We start from the raw sequence: 16,725 nt of genomic DNA, 5'->3' as shown, positions 1-16,725 counted from the left end.
CGTCTTACTTTTCTGCATCAACCGGGCTAATGTAGACACGCATACGTCATGCAGTGGGCGATGAGTGTAATTTTTCCCAGACAGCCGCGCTATGGTTCCTCTTATTTCAATGTCCAACTGCCAATGGGTCTTTTCCGTGCAGCCACGGGACCTTTGTGTTAACACACATCCAAACATCTAGGTGTTGGCCAGATAGTCCCCCGGAATTTCCCAGCGTGGTCTCTCTTTATCAATGGTGCAGGGCGGAGTACTTGGCAAGGAACAGCGTCTAGTCCTTCGGATGGGACGAAAACTACGTTGGCGTGCAATTATAGCACACTACAAAGTGTATGCCCGCCGTCAGTTCCCGGTTGGTGCAGAAAAGTAGAACGGTAATGTCCATTTCATTTATTCGTATATTTATTTTTCAAAAAAATCTTATTATAAAAACATTCCTTTTCATGTAAACTCACCGCTTCTCGTCGTACCGAGACGTGTCCTTTCTTGTTTGGTCTGTGAATTTGTTATATACAGTTCGTCCGCGGTCCCCTCCAGTTTGTTTTGATCCCACACTAGTACCTGACAAGGCGTTAGTCACCTGCCTAACCTCATGGGTTTCCCTTCCACAGATATATACTCAAAGCCATTAAAAACGCAATGCCTAATCTGTAAAATATTTCTGGTAAACGTTTTCGAGGGCTTTCCTATCTTATGGCACATAGGTGAAACTTGTGACTGGTCTCTTTTTGTGGAGTTCTGGGTTTAAACCCAATATCAGTTCTCGGTAATGAACTTTGTTCGTGCAAACGCAACACTTGTCTTTTTTCGCGATTTTAAGCAGTCCCATGTCACACGTTTTGCACGTGCATTCCCTGCACTCTGGCCCTTTAAATACAGATCAAAATTTCAACATTCATCACTTAGGAAAAATGCCACGCCTTACACAAGAAAACAGGAACAGAGCTATTGGCATGCTGGATCAGGGCGCTTCACAGGTAGCCGTCGCCAGACACTTTAATGTCCACTCATCGACCATTGCTCGTCTCGGACAACGCTTCCGCGCCGCTGGAATTGTTGCCGATCGACCCCGACCTGGAACGCCACCTGTAACAACCGCTGCTCAAGATCGCCACATCCGACTGCAGCATCTGCGCAATAGGTTCCAGTCAGCTACTGCTACTGCCAGGGTAACTGCTGGAACACGGCATAGTCATCGACTTGCCAGACAGTAATGGGGTATCTGCACAACAAACCATTTCGAAATGTCATCTTCTCTAATGAATCCCGATTGACAAGAGACTTTCTGAACAATCATCATGTCCGTATTATGGATTGTTCCGCTATGTCTCCCGACATGAACCCGATCGAACACCTTTAGAATGAACTTAGACGACGGGTTCGAACTCAAGCCGTGCCACCACGAACTGTTGCACAGGCACCCCAAAATCATTGGCAAACAATCCCACAACGTGTAGTGTGACATCTGTGCCAGTCCATGCCAAGGCGACTTCAGGCATGTGTAAGAGCTCAGGGTGGACATTCCCGATATTGACTTCAGCTGATTCCTGCTTTTTTTCATGGTTCTCTGACGTTTCGGTTTTGTGCATTTGTAGTGAATTCTTTCATGAAATTATCCACAGATGCTTGTTATCTCGATTTTGTCAATTGTTATGTACATTTGTTAAAAGTTGTTGCAGTAAATAAACCTTGAATTTGGCATTGCGTTTTAATGGCTTTGAGTAGATCACGCGCTAGCGAATTCTTGAAATAAAATAGCACCATTTTAGTCCCGAAATGACCTAATATTATATATATAGTCTATGTTAATTTGACGTTAATTGACGTCAGCCCCCGGCATCAGTTTATTTGCTGAATCTAAGCAAATATTAATTTTATTTTAAAAAAAAACAATGTTTTTTTTATTTTTATGTCAAATCATCGGTTGAACAAAAGAACGTGTTCTTTAAATTTTGACACAGAAGCTTTTTACAACTCTGTATCTAAAAAATGTCAATTTTATCATAAATCATTCATTTTTTATGTGAAATCACCGCTTCTAATATTTAGTTTTATATTTGTTATTATATATTAAAGGATGGCACGCAGATAAGTCGCGTGTAAACTGTGCGATATGATTCAAACAATGATAATGAAACTTTACAACCGGTGCGCTTTATGCCAAAATGTTTTTGTTGGGTTTACTCAACCGTGGAAAAGGCGTTGTATTTTAAGTAGATTTGTGACTAAAGACGCTGTATAAGTAGGTCGTATCTCTACAGTCGATGCGCACAATATCATTACACCCCGTGAATAGAGTCACCCAGCCGTGAATACTTATAATCGCGCTAAATATGATATTATCTAGCAACGTGTTAAAGATTGTATGCTGTTCGGATCCACCGAAAAGCGGCGACAGCCGAAATGCAAATGAAACAACTAAATCATCGGGATTCAAGGAATGTGACGCCTATATTTTATTTTATTTTTTATTATTTTACTAGCAGGATACCCGGCTTCGCTCGGGGGTCATAACTCCGAAACCGGAAGTGGTAGACTAACGCCACCTGGCCAATGTTACTCCCCGGTCCGAGCTACCCTTATACCCCAAATTTCAGACTCGGGCCAGACCTAGTGTTGCCGCCAACCCCGAACAGACCGGCTTCGCTCGGGGGTCATAACTCCGAAACCGGAAGTGGTAGACTAACGCCACCTGGCCTATGTTACTCCCCGGTCCGAGCTACCCCTATACCCCAAATTTCAGACTCAGGGCAGATGTAGCCGCCAACCCCGAACAGACAGACTTCGCTCGGGGGTCATAACTCCGAAACCGGAAGTGGTAGACTAACGCCACCTGGCCTATGTTACTCCCCGGTCCGAGCTACCCCTATACCCCAAATTTCAGACTCAGGGCAGATGTAGCCGCCAACCCCGAACAGACAGACTTCGCTCGGGGGTCATAACTCCGAAACCGGAAGTGGTAGACTAACGCCACCTGGCCTATGCTACTCACAATATAGAAATACTGGGGAGCCGCGGTGGCTCAGTGCGTAAGATGTTGGCTCGTTAACCTTTGTCCCTGGTACATATTAGCGTGTACGTAAAAGAACCCTTGACCGCTAAAGGATGTAAGAGTCAGTGTTCGTAGCCCAGCTGTCCTGGACAAATTCCTCTCGTAACACACTGTATGGCATATGCCCGTCTTCTTTAGCCCAGTCGGAGCAGAACTTTAGGACATTAGACCCCATTGCATTTCATTTTTAGAAATACGAGGCTGTTCACAATGAAACGAAGTGTATACGGAGGATTATGCGTAGACCCGTATTTTTAAATACCGGGGCCCTTATTCACGAAAACGTAAACTAAGTTAAAACCGAAATTTTAAGAAATACTGCAACTTCATTGGATATATGCAAATTGATTTTACTGGTCAGCCAATCGAATTGCAGTATTTCTTAAAATTTCAATTGTATCTTAGTTTAAGTTTTCGTGAAAAAGGGCCCCGGTATACGTAAATTCTTAAGTTGTCCCCTTTTTATAGTTTATTAATTAAAAACATGGCAGACCATACTTCGACAATATTTCAAATTTATTAGAATTTATAGGCTACATTTAAAGATGCCTTCCTACGTACAAACTGTGTAATTTGATTATATTTGTACTAAATATACTCAAATTAATTTGTCTATCAAAACTTCAACTCCCCTCAAGACACTTTAATTTCACGAAAACTATACCGCAGGCCGTATAAACTTATTTAAAGCAGCCTTGTTTGTCACGTGACAAGTTCAGAGAAAATCCATTTTCAATTTGTATTTTTCGCTAACCGATGTCCATTTACAATAAATATCGAAGCCTAAGTAAATTCTTGGATTATCCTGTTAACTTCTTATTCGGTCCTTTAATTGCAGAGCCTGCAGTTCGTCGAAGTCTCTCTGTTTTCACAACCGCTATACCATTCGATCAACACATACCGAGCACCCCTTCACGTCACTCAAGTGAACAACAAGCGACCAGAACAGACTGCCAGTCAGTGATCCCCTACTTGTTTGACCCCTATCCAATCTCACAAGCCTATCCATTCATATAATGAATAGCTGTCATGCGGGCAAGTGCAAAAATCGAACCTCATTCGCCCGGACAGTGTCGCTACCGCCTACTGTTATTTCGATTCCCAAACTCTCTGGGAATATTTAACGTGCTGCCAGTGTATACGTCGGACCTATGTTTTTTGTTCCATCCGAGCGACTAGACACGTTTCTTTTCCAGGCCACCCGTCCTGCACTACTAACAAGCTGAAACCACGCTGGGAAATCCAGATTAAATTTCTCGACCAACACCGGGCATACCCACCGAGCCGCCGTGCCCCCCCCCCCCCCCCCACTTAATCCCAATAGCCCACTAAAGGTCAAAGTTGTCGATCCTTATTTTCAAACTGTTGGGCAAACCTTGTTCTTCAGTTGCGGTCTATTCATTCATTTTATTTCTTAAGTGTAAGCAATCATTACAGGATCATGTGAGTTGGCCCACATTTTACAGTGTAAAGCCCTACTTCACAATATGATGTTCAAAGATTAAAACACTTGAAAAAGTGGTCATTATGAATTTCCAAGTTATTTTACATAGATCTGTTTGTGCTTCTCTTTAACGGGGACTACCCCATCTTCGCTTATTACCAGATACGAAGTAATGTTGTAATCATTGTACTTTAATATGTTATATTATATAGGCTCTTATTCATATAAAAGAAAGACTTAAATCAATTTGAGATCGCATACGAGAAATTAACATAATGAATTCATGACGATAAAGTGAATAAATCCATGGACCTTATAATACATAAGGTCCATGATAAATCGAAATGAAACGGGGTTTAACGTCCTACTTTTCTGCACCGACTTGGCTGATGAAGATGAGTATGAGGGAAATTTTGCCAGGCGCTACGACCTGCTCTTATTTCGAGGGTAATTTTATATCAACGCCAATATGTACACGGAACCGCCGTCCTGCATCGACAATGGGAATTTTCGCAGCCACCTGGTTAGCGACTTGCGGACCACCGTCTTACTCTTTGAACAACCGGGGCTCCCACGAATGAACCACCAATATGTACGTATACGCATGATAGGTAATAGAAAATAAATAAACCTTTATTTCTTAATTTATTTATTTTGTATACACATTTTTTAGGGTAATCGCAAGGATTGGACAGGAAATAAATCATATGAGGTGAATCTAAATCATCTATTCGGTAGTCGGCTTTCGGCAAATCAGAGCCACCGTTTAATGTTCTGATTTTATTGCTGGAAAAAAGTTAATTCCGGATTACCTCCCTTGAACTATTACAGAGAAAGAAAGAAAGAAAAAGTTGCGATGAGCGTCTCGACCAAATAATATATGTCGCTTATATTGCAAATAACACACAGTTAATTTTATTTACTAAGTTCGTGCGAGGTGAATCGTTTTTTCCACCATCCGAACAACTAGGCATACGCTCTTTCTGCCAGTCGACAGCTGACGCCATGCCTTTTGCAACTGATTTTGAAAATTAAAAAGCTTTGTCTTGGAGCATGCAGCTACAGAAACAATAATAAGCTATTGATGGGAGTGATCGAGTTTTACTAATATATGCAAAAAAAGGGAATTTTCTAGTGCTAAAACATTACTTCAAATAAATAAGACTAAACGTTCGTACCAGAAGTTGATAAACACCATTTATGTAACCAAAGAACTAATTCATCAATATTTTGTAATCTTCAAACCCAGAATAAACTGGCGTCTGCATTATAAATTCAAAATAACAAAAATCGAATTTTGGGTTTTTTATTATTATCATTATTAATTAGCTACCAGTTACATTTACAGAGTGAAGTTACATGTCGTGCGATATGGGAATTAAACTTTTTAACTTCTCGCTTAGCGGCACTTCATGTTATTATGAATGGACCAAGTTGATTGATCCAAGTACAAATTTAGTTCAGTTGAGGATTGGCTTTGTTATAGGTTTCGTGTTACATGGGAGTTTTTAAGGACCCTGGGGAAATGTGCCTGGGGTTTCAACACCGTTCTAATTGTTTTAAATAAAATTAGCTAATCGTTCGGATTACACGTTAAGGACAATTTCTGTTGTTTGCTCAGAAAGGGTTGATGAACATATGAACTGTTACACAGCATGCTATCCTCTCAAATAATGAAATCAATTTGTGTTTAACGTCCCACTTTTCAGTACCAACCGGGCTATAAGACGGACATCCATCATGCTGTTTGCTAAGAGAGAAGGTTCGACTGGACAGCGGTGCTACGACATACTCTTATTTCAAATTCCATGAGTCAAGGATTCTTTTATAATGCAGGCTAACGTGTACACGGAACCTCGGTTTTTCGGCCCACCCGAACGACTAGACGCTGTCTCTTAAACACCGATGACTGACTTTATACAGAACAGATAGCATCGAATGTTCCATGCAACTAGAACCACTGCACCGTGCTTTCTAATCTGTCCATGAAATATATAATTTTTAAAAAAGTGTTTAGTACTAATTGAAAAGCCTTATTAGCAACAATAACAAACTCCAAGTGTCTTCGAAAAGAGCCGTAAACATGAGCTGAATATTCTTAAAGATTGAGTCAAACACCGGGTGGTATTTGTTCTAAATATTTACAAAATTGGTTTTCAGTGAAGAGCAAAGAAATATTTGGTCAAGAGAACGTTTACAGTCGAAGATTGATGAACACAACTGAGTACCAAATGAAGAGAAGAACCCTTTATCTGATGACGAACTGAAATAAGGGTTCATTCTTCTGTTGATGACTAATCCCTTCTGTTAGCCCCCTTTATCACCAGTTATACAAATACATGCACGCGCCGTTAGTTGACTGGCCATATTTCAACCACAGGGGAAAGGAGTAATGGCCATAATTTAACTGGGTCTTAACGGTGTGACAATAACTATGAAATTATTTAAAGACGGGATAACGTCTAACTGTAACCCGTTATATTTGTGTGAAAGACAATGAAAACCCGTCCATAAAATTCAGCTATAAATGTCATAATCTGGGCCAGCCTTCTAGTTAGTGGGGTTACACGGAGTTTACAGCGACCGCTAACCGTCTCTAAGTTTCATTAATATAAGCCATGGATATACACCGACTTAAGTGATATATGCGGTAAGAATTATTTCTATTCAAATATGGAATTCAGTTTTGAATATAAAATAGGATAGGAGACTAGTGTGTGTATGCGTTGATGAATTTATTTAAATCTCGACGCTAATCTGATACTACTTTCTTTTTTTAAGGTACGTTGTTTAGCCCTGTTTGACTTGTGTTCTCTCAATTATACCAATCTCTCGAGGCAGGTATAGAAAATAGAAAGAAAAATAAAATGCCGGAATGGGCTGTCTAATAGAAACAGTCGAGATGAATAGCCGCATTATCGGATGCATATAAAGCCTTTACATTATATTTAACCGGTGTAAGCGATCGCATTCAGAAATGGACAGACGCATGATTGGCAGCTCTTAAAGCAATGATTGATAGCGGTGGTGCGTTGTTAATGCGTGAAGTAGGCGGGGCTCCCGAGAATAACAGTAAAAATGATTGGACGATAGAACGGTAAGTTGAGACGAAGGGAATCTCGCGGTGTTGGTTGTATTGAATGCTACCACGAGTTATATTCTCATAGATTGTATATGGCCGGGTCGATAGTTAGTTGATTTCAGTTGTTTGTAGGCCGTACACGAACTTAAGGCCGTCCATCCCATGTAACAGCGATTAGAAGACAACTTTAAGAATGACATGGCTGGCAATAAGCAGAGTTCTGTGGACGTGGTGTAATTGTGGAGAGGGGAAAGTTTGTCGACAGTGAATGAAGGAGATTAGGCAGTACCCCTCATACAACCTCAACACGAGTTCCAACTAGCTAGAAACAAGACTACTCACATTGTGTTCTCTTTGCTACATGATCAGCCAAAATGCGGAGTAATGGTGTTTGTACCATAATACTGTACTTTCTTGGAGTAGCCATTGTTTCGTCTGTTCCTGGCATCTATTCATCTGAGAATGTACGAACTTGTGAACCTATTCGGTTTGATATGTGTAAAGGATTGGGCTACAATGTTACTGGGATGCCCAATTTAGTGGCCCACAATGATCAACGAGATGCTGTTTTACAGTTACAAACATTTACCCCCCTCATTCAGTATGGATGTTCCAAACAACTTAAGTTTTTCCTCTGTTCGGTTTATGTGCCAATGTGTACAGAAAAAGTTATGGAGCCGATTGGTCCGTGTCGCCCGATGTGTGAAAGTGTCAGGAGCCGCTGTCAACCAGTTCTCAACGAGTTTGGCTATCCTTGGCCGGCAGCACTCAACTGCTCCAAGTTTCCGCAAAGGAATGACCAAACCCACATGTGTATGGATGGTCCAGGGGATGAGATAGAGGATGATCTACCTCTACCAAAGAAACCCCATCTTCCCCGAGGACCCCAGAGCAGCACAGATACACCCGGACGCAGCATCCGACCCCCACATTTCTCTAAAAGTTGTGAAAAATACCGAAACGCATCGAAATATATTTATATCAATCGGACGGAGAGGTGTGCGTTGTTGTGTTTAGAAAACGATGCGTTCACCAGCAAGGATAAATTATTTGCAGATGTTTGGATGGCTATATGGGCAGGTTTGTGCTTCGTGTCCACTTTCTTTACAGTATTGACCTTTCTGATCGACTCTCAGAGATTCAAATATCCCGAGAGACCCATCATTTTTCTATCAATGTGTTACAACATTTACAGTATCGCCTACATTGTTCGTTTGTTGGCTGGTCGAGAGTCTATAGCATGCGATACAGAAAGTCAAAGTGGCAAGGCAATACTGATCCAAGAAGGGTTAGAAAATACGGACTGTGCCATAGTGTTCCTTTTGCTATATTTTTTCGGTACTGCCAGCTCACTGTGGTGGGTGGTGTTAACTTTTACGTGGTTTTTGTCCGCGGGGTTAAAATGGGGACACGAAGCTATACAACTCCATAGTAGCTATTTTCATCTCTTCGCATGGGCTATCCCCGCCATAAAAACTATCGTGATTCTAGTGATGAGGGATGTTGATGCTGACGAGCTCACTGGAATCTGTTATGTCGGAAATCAGAACACACAGACTCTTCTGGGATTCGGCATCGCGCCTCTTATTGTTTACCTCTTGTTAGGAACCGCATTTCTCGTTGCTGGATTTGTGGCATTATTCAGGATTAGGAAACAAGTCCGCTGTGACGGTGTGAAAACGGACAAACTTGAGGTTCTGATGGTGCGAATTGGCATCTTTTCCGTGCTATATACTGTACCAGCCACGTGTGTTATTGGCTGTTTATTGTACGAATACCTTAACAGATCCTCGTGGTACCTCTACAGCTATCAAACCTCACCAAATATTGAAATTTTCATGCTCAAACTTTTTATGTCACTGGTCGTGGGAATAACTAGTGGCATGTGGATCTGGTCCGCTAAAACTGTGAGTTCCTGGAGAAACTTTGTCAAAAAATTATGTGTTAGGAAGCGAGACAGTAAACACATAGAATACAGCATGCCTCACAATTATCATCAGATACCCTTAAAACCACCGAACCGTTCTATCCGAATGGACAAAACGAAGCGAGTGAAATCCGATGAGACGGTGGTATGACTGACATCTACTCTTTCAAATTAATTGTTGTGTTGTTGTGTTACATTTTTGTCAGCGAGATACCAAAAAATGACTCTGTTACAGTCCCAGTATATCATTGATGTTCGACGATGTCGGAAAGGAGGACGAAGATGTTGATGATTTGTGCGGTGGTGAGTTGGGGGTGGGGGGTGGAGGTAATACCCCTCCCCTTCTTAACTCACGAACGGAACTTTATTTAAAGACTTGTTTTATTACTAAAACGTGATCTTGAACATCATTATTATGAACAATGCAATGCATATGTTGTACCAAAGAAAAACAAACAAAACAAAACAAATAGACGCGCTTTTTAAAACAATGTGGCAATATTGTGAAAGAATGGACGACAAGTTTGTGTTAGGTTACTAGGAAAGTAGATTGATTCGGCTTTGAGGTTAAACTACACAGGAATCGATAAGAAGGAGTTTTGAAATTCACGACATGTCCGTTACGGTTTTGTTACCGAATTCCCTTTCTTTTGAATCGATGGGATCGAGGCGACAAATTATTCGGAAACTTTAATGTCAAAACAAGAACCGAACTGTTTTTACAATACTCAATAACGTCAGGTGAAGAAATGGGTATATAACTATCTTTCGTGATGAAGTTTTGTGAGTCAGTCGAGGTTTGGACCAACCTACAGTAATAGAAAGATATATTATCATAAGTTGAAATGAATACAAGGCGACAAGTTATTATTATGTTCTAACTCTACGGGTAATTTTTTTTTTTTAGTTTTGTTTTTATTTCTCTATTCGCCTAATTGTCCCAAAGATCATCGCAAGAATTATTAATTGTGACAATAGAAGCAGAAACCAAAAGTCAATGTGAAATTACATATATATAAAAAGTTTAAACTTGTTTTTTTTTTGTGCCGTTTGTTTAGTGGTTACCTCTGATTAAGCGATAAAAAAGGACGAAGAGACGGAGTGTAGGGATTGGTTATTTAAAATTGTGTATTATAAGTGTTAAATGTTGAATATTATTTTTAAAAAACGACTATATATGTTGATTTTTGATGCAGTTTTTATTTTAAGAAAGACGGTAAGGCAAGTTTTCGTTAATACTGCACCATTTTCTTGTTAGAGTAAATTATATATGACCAAAATGAAGAACATATACAAATGTTTCTCTTAAATTCTTGGTCAAATGATTAAAATTTCTACTCAAAATGATTAAAATCTCTACTTAAATGTATGTTTCTCTCAAATTCTTGGTCAGAATTTCTACTTAAATGTATGTTTCTCTCTATTTCTTGGTCAAAATAATTAAACTTTATACTTAAAAGTTATTAACTTTACTGTTCACTAAAGTATTCTATTTAAAGAAAATGAATTGTTTATCAAAATCACCATAGTAACAAAACAACGAAGAAAACGAGAAAACTATATTTAGTCCCAAAAACTTGAAATGAAGTTGAACCGGTAGGAGTTACGTGTAAAATGTAAATAATGGAAAATTGTGAATGAAAACGTTTTTTCAATGAACATCTGCGTTGTCTTTATTTCTCTATGTTCGTTTGTTGATTCGAGGATTTACTCTCTAAGACGAGTTGTGTGCTCGGATAATGAGGGGTAATCCCCGGCTCACAGGTACCACGCCCCCTCCTGATAACTTTTCATAACTACGAGGTCCTTCTGGATACACCTATATACCACTGTTTATGTGACATTCCTTTGAAGTATAGAACTAACTTTATCAATGTTTGGTTCCTTTTCTGTTGGAATTCGTGGGTTTTGTGAAAGTATGTTTATTTTTCACGGATATACAAGTTAAGCTAAAATATTTTTAATCGATAAAACGGAAAACATCCAAAAAGTTAACTTTTCGAGAAAAAATACCCATGATGTTTTTTTACTTGCAATACAAGAATTTGAATACAAGCGTTTTTAAGAGATGGTTATATTTTAGATATAAACTATGGAACATTTGAAAACGTTCTTTTATTATTTTTTGTTAGTCAGATATGTTTGTGGTCTTTTAGTTTCAGTTTGGAATTAAGGAACATTTTGGATATTTATATATAATTCCTAAGTGAGATTAATGTTCTAAATCTTTTTAAAAAAAACTGAGTTTATCTATGACTAATATTTGTAACTTATCCTGCGATACAATAACTGGAACACGTGTTTTAGACTTGGTTGACGCAATTCGTGTATATCGTATGGAAAATATATTAGCTTACCTTGAGAACAAGTGATAGGAATTTGGGTAAAACATATGTTAAAGCCAAAAACAAAAATAAAATACCACAACGCTTTGTGGTCTACTCTATGTATTCAATAATGTTAGGTGAGAAAACTTCTGTTAGTTCCAAATCTGGAACACCGAATATATTGTGTTCCAGGGTGATTCTAGGATGTACGTTGGGTTAGAAAGTTTCCGTTAGCTCCAACATTACAACACCGAATTTATATATAGATTCGTATTATGTTCCCGGGGATATGTAGGTGTCCCTTAGGTTTCACTTAGTTCCAAATTTAGTCTGTTTTATGTTCCGGAACGAATTTGGGGATATTTGTTGGGTTAGACAGTTTCTCTTACTTCCAAATCTAGAACACTAAATTCCACCCTTTGTAAACCAAACTATGTATAGACGGGGTAGATAATGTTGGAATTGAATCACTTATTGCGTACATGAAAGATAAGACACAAACATTAAAGAAGTCCTAATATCCTTTATTTCATCCGCTTATCTTCTGGGAAAGAAACATTTGTTCTGTTTTGTGTAACATAGATTAAAACCTCACATTAAGAACTGCTACTAATCCTAGCCGAGCCAGAGACTTCATAATTTTCAAAATAACAACGCATTTTTTGCTCACAAAAATGGCTAATCAAGAAAAGGGTTGAATTGAAACAATCTCATCTAAATGAAAATAGTACAAAAGACTGAAACTACTTTCCGCACATTAGTGTATCTAAATTTCTTCTCTGCAAACAAATGCAAAGTAATTTGTAATCTTGACTTACTTTGTAGTTAATTGAAATAAATTCCCCATTATAACTGTTTGTCACTGCACTACTCATATTAACTATGATTGGTGCCGTACACGAGACAGGGAATACCTAAGCTTTCTAGAGCACCTGTTACTACTCCTCAATTATTATTATTATTGTCTATAATAGCGACGAGTGTCATGTACATGTATGGGGCATAGTTTTCTTTCTCTTACTTATAACACCCACCACCACTTCTCAATGGGCTTAAACACGCGGTGAATGTTGTACATAGGGCTTGGTATGCTTACTCTCTCTGTAACACTTGTGGCTGACAACTTCTTAATTGGCTATATAAGAGGGGTTGGGTGTCGTACACGAGCCTTGGTATGCTTGCTCTCTCTAGAACACCTGCTACCACTTTATCTATTGAATACGTTAACATAGCTAATAATTTCTTTTGTACTTCAGTCTTATTTGAAAGGTTCAATAAGTCTAAAAGTCTATTATATTACTTTAATAAAATAATTATCATAAAAGCTCACATCTCTTTTCTAGAGATATTTCAAACATGAAAAATGTGAATACATAACTACACCCATGGTATAACTGATATACTACAGTAAATAAGCTAGTTGTTATTATATACCACCTCAATAATTCAAACACCCCTGTCTTTACTGTAACATGATTCCTCGAGATTCACATCTTAACGACACTGTTACCCAAGTTTAAATATAAGTCATTAAAAAAGTTGAATATATTTTTATAAAAAGATACTTTTAAATTCGGAAGTGCAACACAGTACTTTTTGAACAACATGGCTGTTTAGTAGTAACTCTTTGATTTGTTATCCTTATCTTATTTACATGTATTTATATATTTTAGGTGCTCATTATTAGGTTTATTTAGGTAGGGTGTCGGGTGTTCCCGAAATCTTAAGCATATCCTGCCTCGTGCATGACGCCCTTCATTACACATTGCTGCTTAAAATACACAGCTACTTTAGTTCAATACAGTCTGTATTGTTTAATAGTATTTCACTAACAAATGCATGTTGCTATTGTGTAAAGCTAAATAAAGATTTTAATACTGAATATTATTTCTAAAATGACAACCGTTAGTTACTTAGTTATATTCAATCTCTTAAGTTAAATTAGTTACTTAGGTTATGTTAACCCAAGTTACTTATAAGTATTGTTTAATATAAGTAATGTTCGATATAAGCGCATTTGGGTGACTAGAGTATTCACGTCAAACGTACTTTCTCAATATACATTGTAAATAAGTTTCTTCAGTCAAATGCAGTATTTTTAATAAGTTAAATGCAGTTTTCTTTAAGTAACGTGCAGCTTCTTGAAGCAACATGCAGTCTGGTTACATATAATATTGAATTTATCACATATTTTCATAAAAATTTTCCTATTTCCTATTCATACCTCTTTTGCGGACTCCGCATAGGTATAGAAAACTTTGGTTGTACACATCTGATGTATTGGTATCATCTTTTTTAACTCAGACCGAGTTAGGTTGAACTTTCACCTGTCACCTGTACAGAGTAGATACATCTATTTTCTAGTATATTGGCAAGCTAAATCATCCAACACGAACCGTCACTCGAAACCCAAATAATTGACATAAGTAAACACTCGTTTAATTCCGCCGTATTTGCCTATGTGCGTGTATTCTCCCGTGTCAGTATAATTAAGGGCTATGGGGCGTTTTGAAAATTCAAAACTAGCAATTAAAGCCCCGATCATGATTTTGTTTAAAGGAATAGACAGATGATGTCTTTTAAAATATTGGACTATACACATACATATATTTGTATACCGTCGACCATCTTCAAAACTCGAAATTAAAGCGCCGATTTTGATTATGAAGGCTCGGGGGGCGGGGGGCATATTTGTTTCCAAGATGGGTGGGGTCGGGGTGATGGCATTTGGCTTCCATTAATCATTCCATTTTTATTGGAAAGAGCCATGTGACATGGGTGATATAGGCTATGTCGGTTTCCCACTCAGCCCCTTTCTTTACCGAATAAAAATAATATTTATAAATAGGGAAGGGGGCTGGACCTCCTCATTCATAAATATTTATAAAACATTTAATTAAATTTCTGCATCGATAATTATTATTTATGTCTGCCTGGTTTTCGCTTGGTTATAACTGTCCACAATTAATCTCGCCCATCAGTCAGCCATTCTCGCGAACCACACGACCCGATTTTCTAGGTCGAGCGAGTCTGTAGAATTTCTACCAATCTTTTTCTCCTAAATCATATTGTGTCTGAATTGTACATCTGTTCCCTCCATTCAACCTACTCTCGAAAACACGAGAATAGAATGGATTCATTCTGACCCATTTAGGGCAATCCACGTTAAGATAAGTTCGGGAGAAAAAGCAGGGGGATATAATATATATCTTCATATTACACACAACTAAAACTTTGGCTTTTAATGTATCTTAAGTTTTTGTGTTACGATACGAGTGGCGATAGTCATGGCGGCTTATCTCGAGACTGGAATCCATTTACCGGGAGCGCCAGGGGTTGCCTAAACTTCCATCTAGAATGTCATGTTTATAGCGAAGGCATAGACAGAGAATATATGCCAAGTTCGTATTGTTTACAAGGGAACCAGAAGTCAGAAGCCACGGGGTTCGCTTACTGATAGTTTGTAACGTAACCGAAACGAAATATAATGTTTGTTAGAAACTTTTTTTTTATCTCCATTTATGTTTGAAAGCGTTTGTAAGAGAAAGAAAAACGTAATAGTAATCCATTTGTATTCTGCTTTAACAAAGTTTATGATTTAGGTTGATTGGGTATCGATATATTGATAAAGTAGTTGGAATTAATATAAAAATTAATTTTCGAACACTTGATACCACTTCCCGTTTAACGAGTTCAAGTGATTTACATTTTTTTGTTATACTTTGGGATTTAGGAACAGTAGACAATAATGAAGACGGCTATACACACCGCCATTGAAATTTAATAAATCATAATTATTTTTCTAAGACTTGATACCACTTTAATTTACAAATTTGCCTTGTACTTTCGGATTTGGGAATCATAGACAGTATTGGACTGGGATGATGAATCGGGTCTACAGTCGAATTTAAACTGTCATCTAAAATCCTACCCGTGACGAGTATGAACGAGAACAAGCTTATAAAACACATACTGGTGACCCGACCACAACTAACAAAATATGTCGATTCGTTCTTTCAAAGTACATGTGCGATAAGGATTAATTCACCGCTTTCTCCTGTGTAAATAATTCAAGATACGATGACAGACCTGTGTGTAGAGGGCTTTTACCTGACAGTCACCACACTAAGACTCCAACAAGTAGAGTTAAAAAGTTAACTGCATGCCGCCTCGTTACAGTAGCCCGGTTATATCAATTAGTTTCGTATCCCAGCAAGAAAACAATGTCAGCGTGTAAAGGTTTCGTATAAAGAAACGCCTGATATCTGCTTAGGAGATATCCTTGTTTTGGATTTTCCCTCTAATACTGAAAGCTGACAGCTCTGTTTTGAGTTGATTACAAACAATAACATTTTTTCTTCTTCTCTTTTAAAAAGGTACACAATCTATGCTTACTCTCCAGAACACCCTGTACGACTTATCACCGAGTAGACATCTTTTCTCTCACACATAATATAAATTTCTGACATTTCTACAGAAACATCAAATACTATATTATTTAGTTGTGTAAAGTGTCACAAGAACTATTCATAACTATATTTATTGCATGTACAAGTTTTCGTAAAGAAGAAAAAACGGCTGTATTGATAATAGTATTAAATTAATAAATATATTAATCAACTTCGCGTCGGCTGTGACAGTTATATGATGCTATAAACTAGAATATAGTTTAAATCGGCGTAGGCCTATATGTTATAATAGATTCCTATTTGATATTAAAGTAGCTAAGTCTCTAACACAATACCATCCAAAGTCTTCGACATTGAAAATACCAATTATTTGTCAATTTAAATCAACGAATCGTGTACCATAATGTGATTCAGCGCCATTTGTAACGAGGCTAGACATATTCCTGTAGTCATGTCAAACGGTGACACCATATTCTTTTCTGGAGAG

The 16,725-nt window shown here is 38.1% G+C and overlaps 1 protein-coding gene across 1 annotated transcript; it reads left to right on the top strand.

The window, feature by feature from the left end:
• Nucleotides 1-7,419: 7,419 nt before the first annotated feature.
• Nucleotides 7,420-11,161, top strand: LOC126810623 (frizzled-4). The gene has a single exon (XM_050535802.2). It carries the CDS (start codon nucleotides 7,950-7,952, stop codon nucleotides 9,651-9,653), a length of 1,704 nt encoding a protein of 567 aa, XP_050391759.1. The 5' UTR covers nucleotides 7,420-7,949; the 3' UTR covers nucleotides 9,654-11,161.
• Nucleotides 11,162-16,725: the final 5,564 nt, after the last annotated feature.

The sequence above is a fragment of the Patella vulgata genome, chromosome 2 (assembly GCF_932274485.2).
Source record: "Patella vulgata chromosome 2, xgPatVulg1.2, whole genome shotgun sequence".
In the NCBI taxonomy this organism is placed as follows: domain Eukaryota; kingdom Metazoa; phylum Mollusca; class Gastropoda; family Patellidae; genus Patella; species Patella vulgata.
Note: the sequence above shows the minus strand (reverse complement) of the source record. Positions and strands in the feature narration are given on the sequence as shown.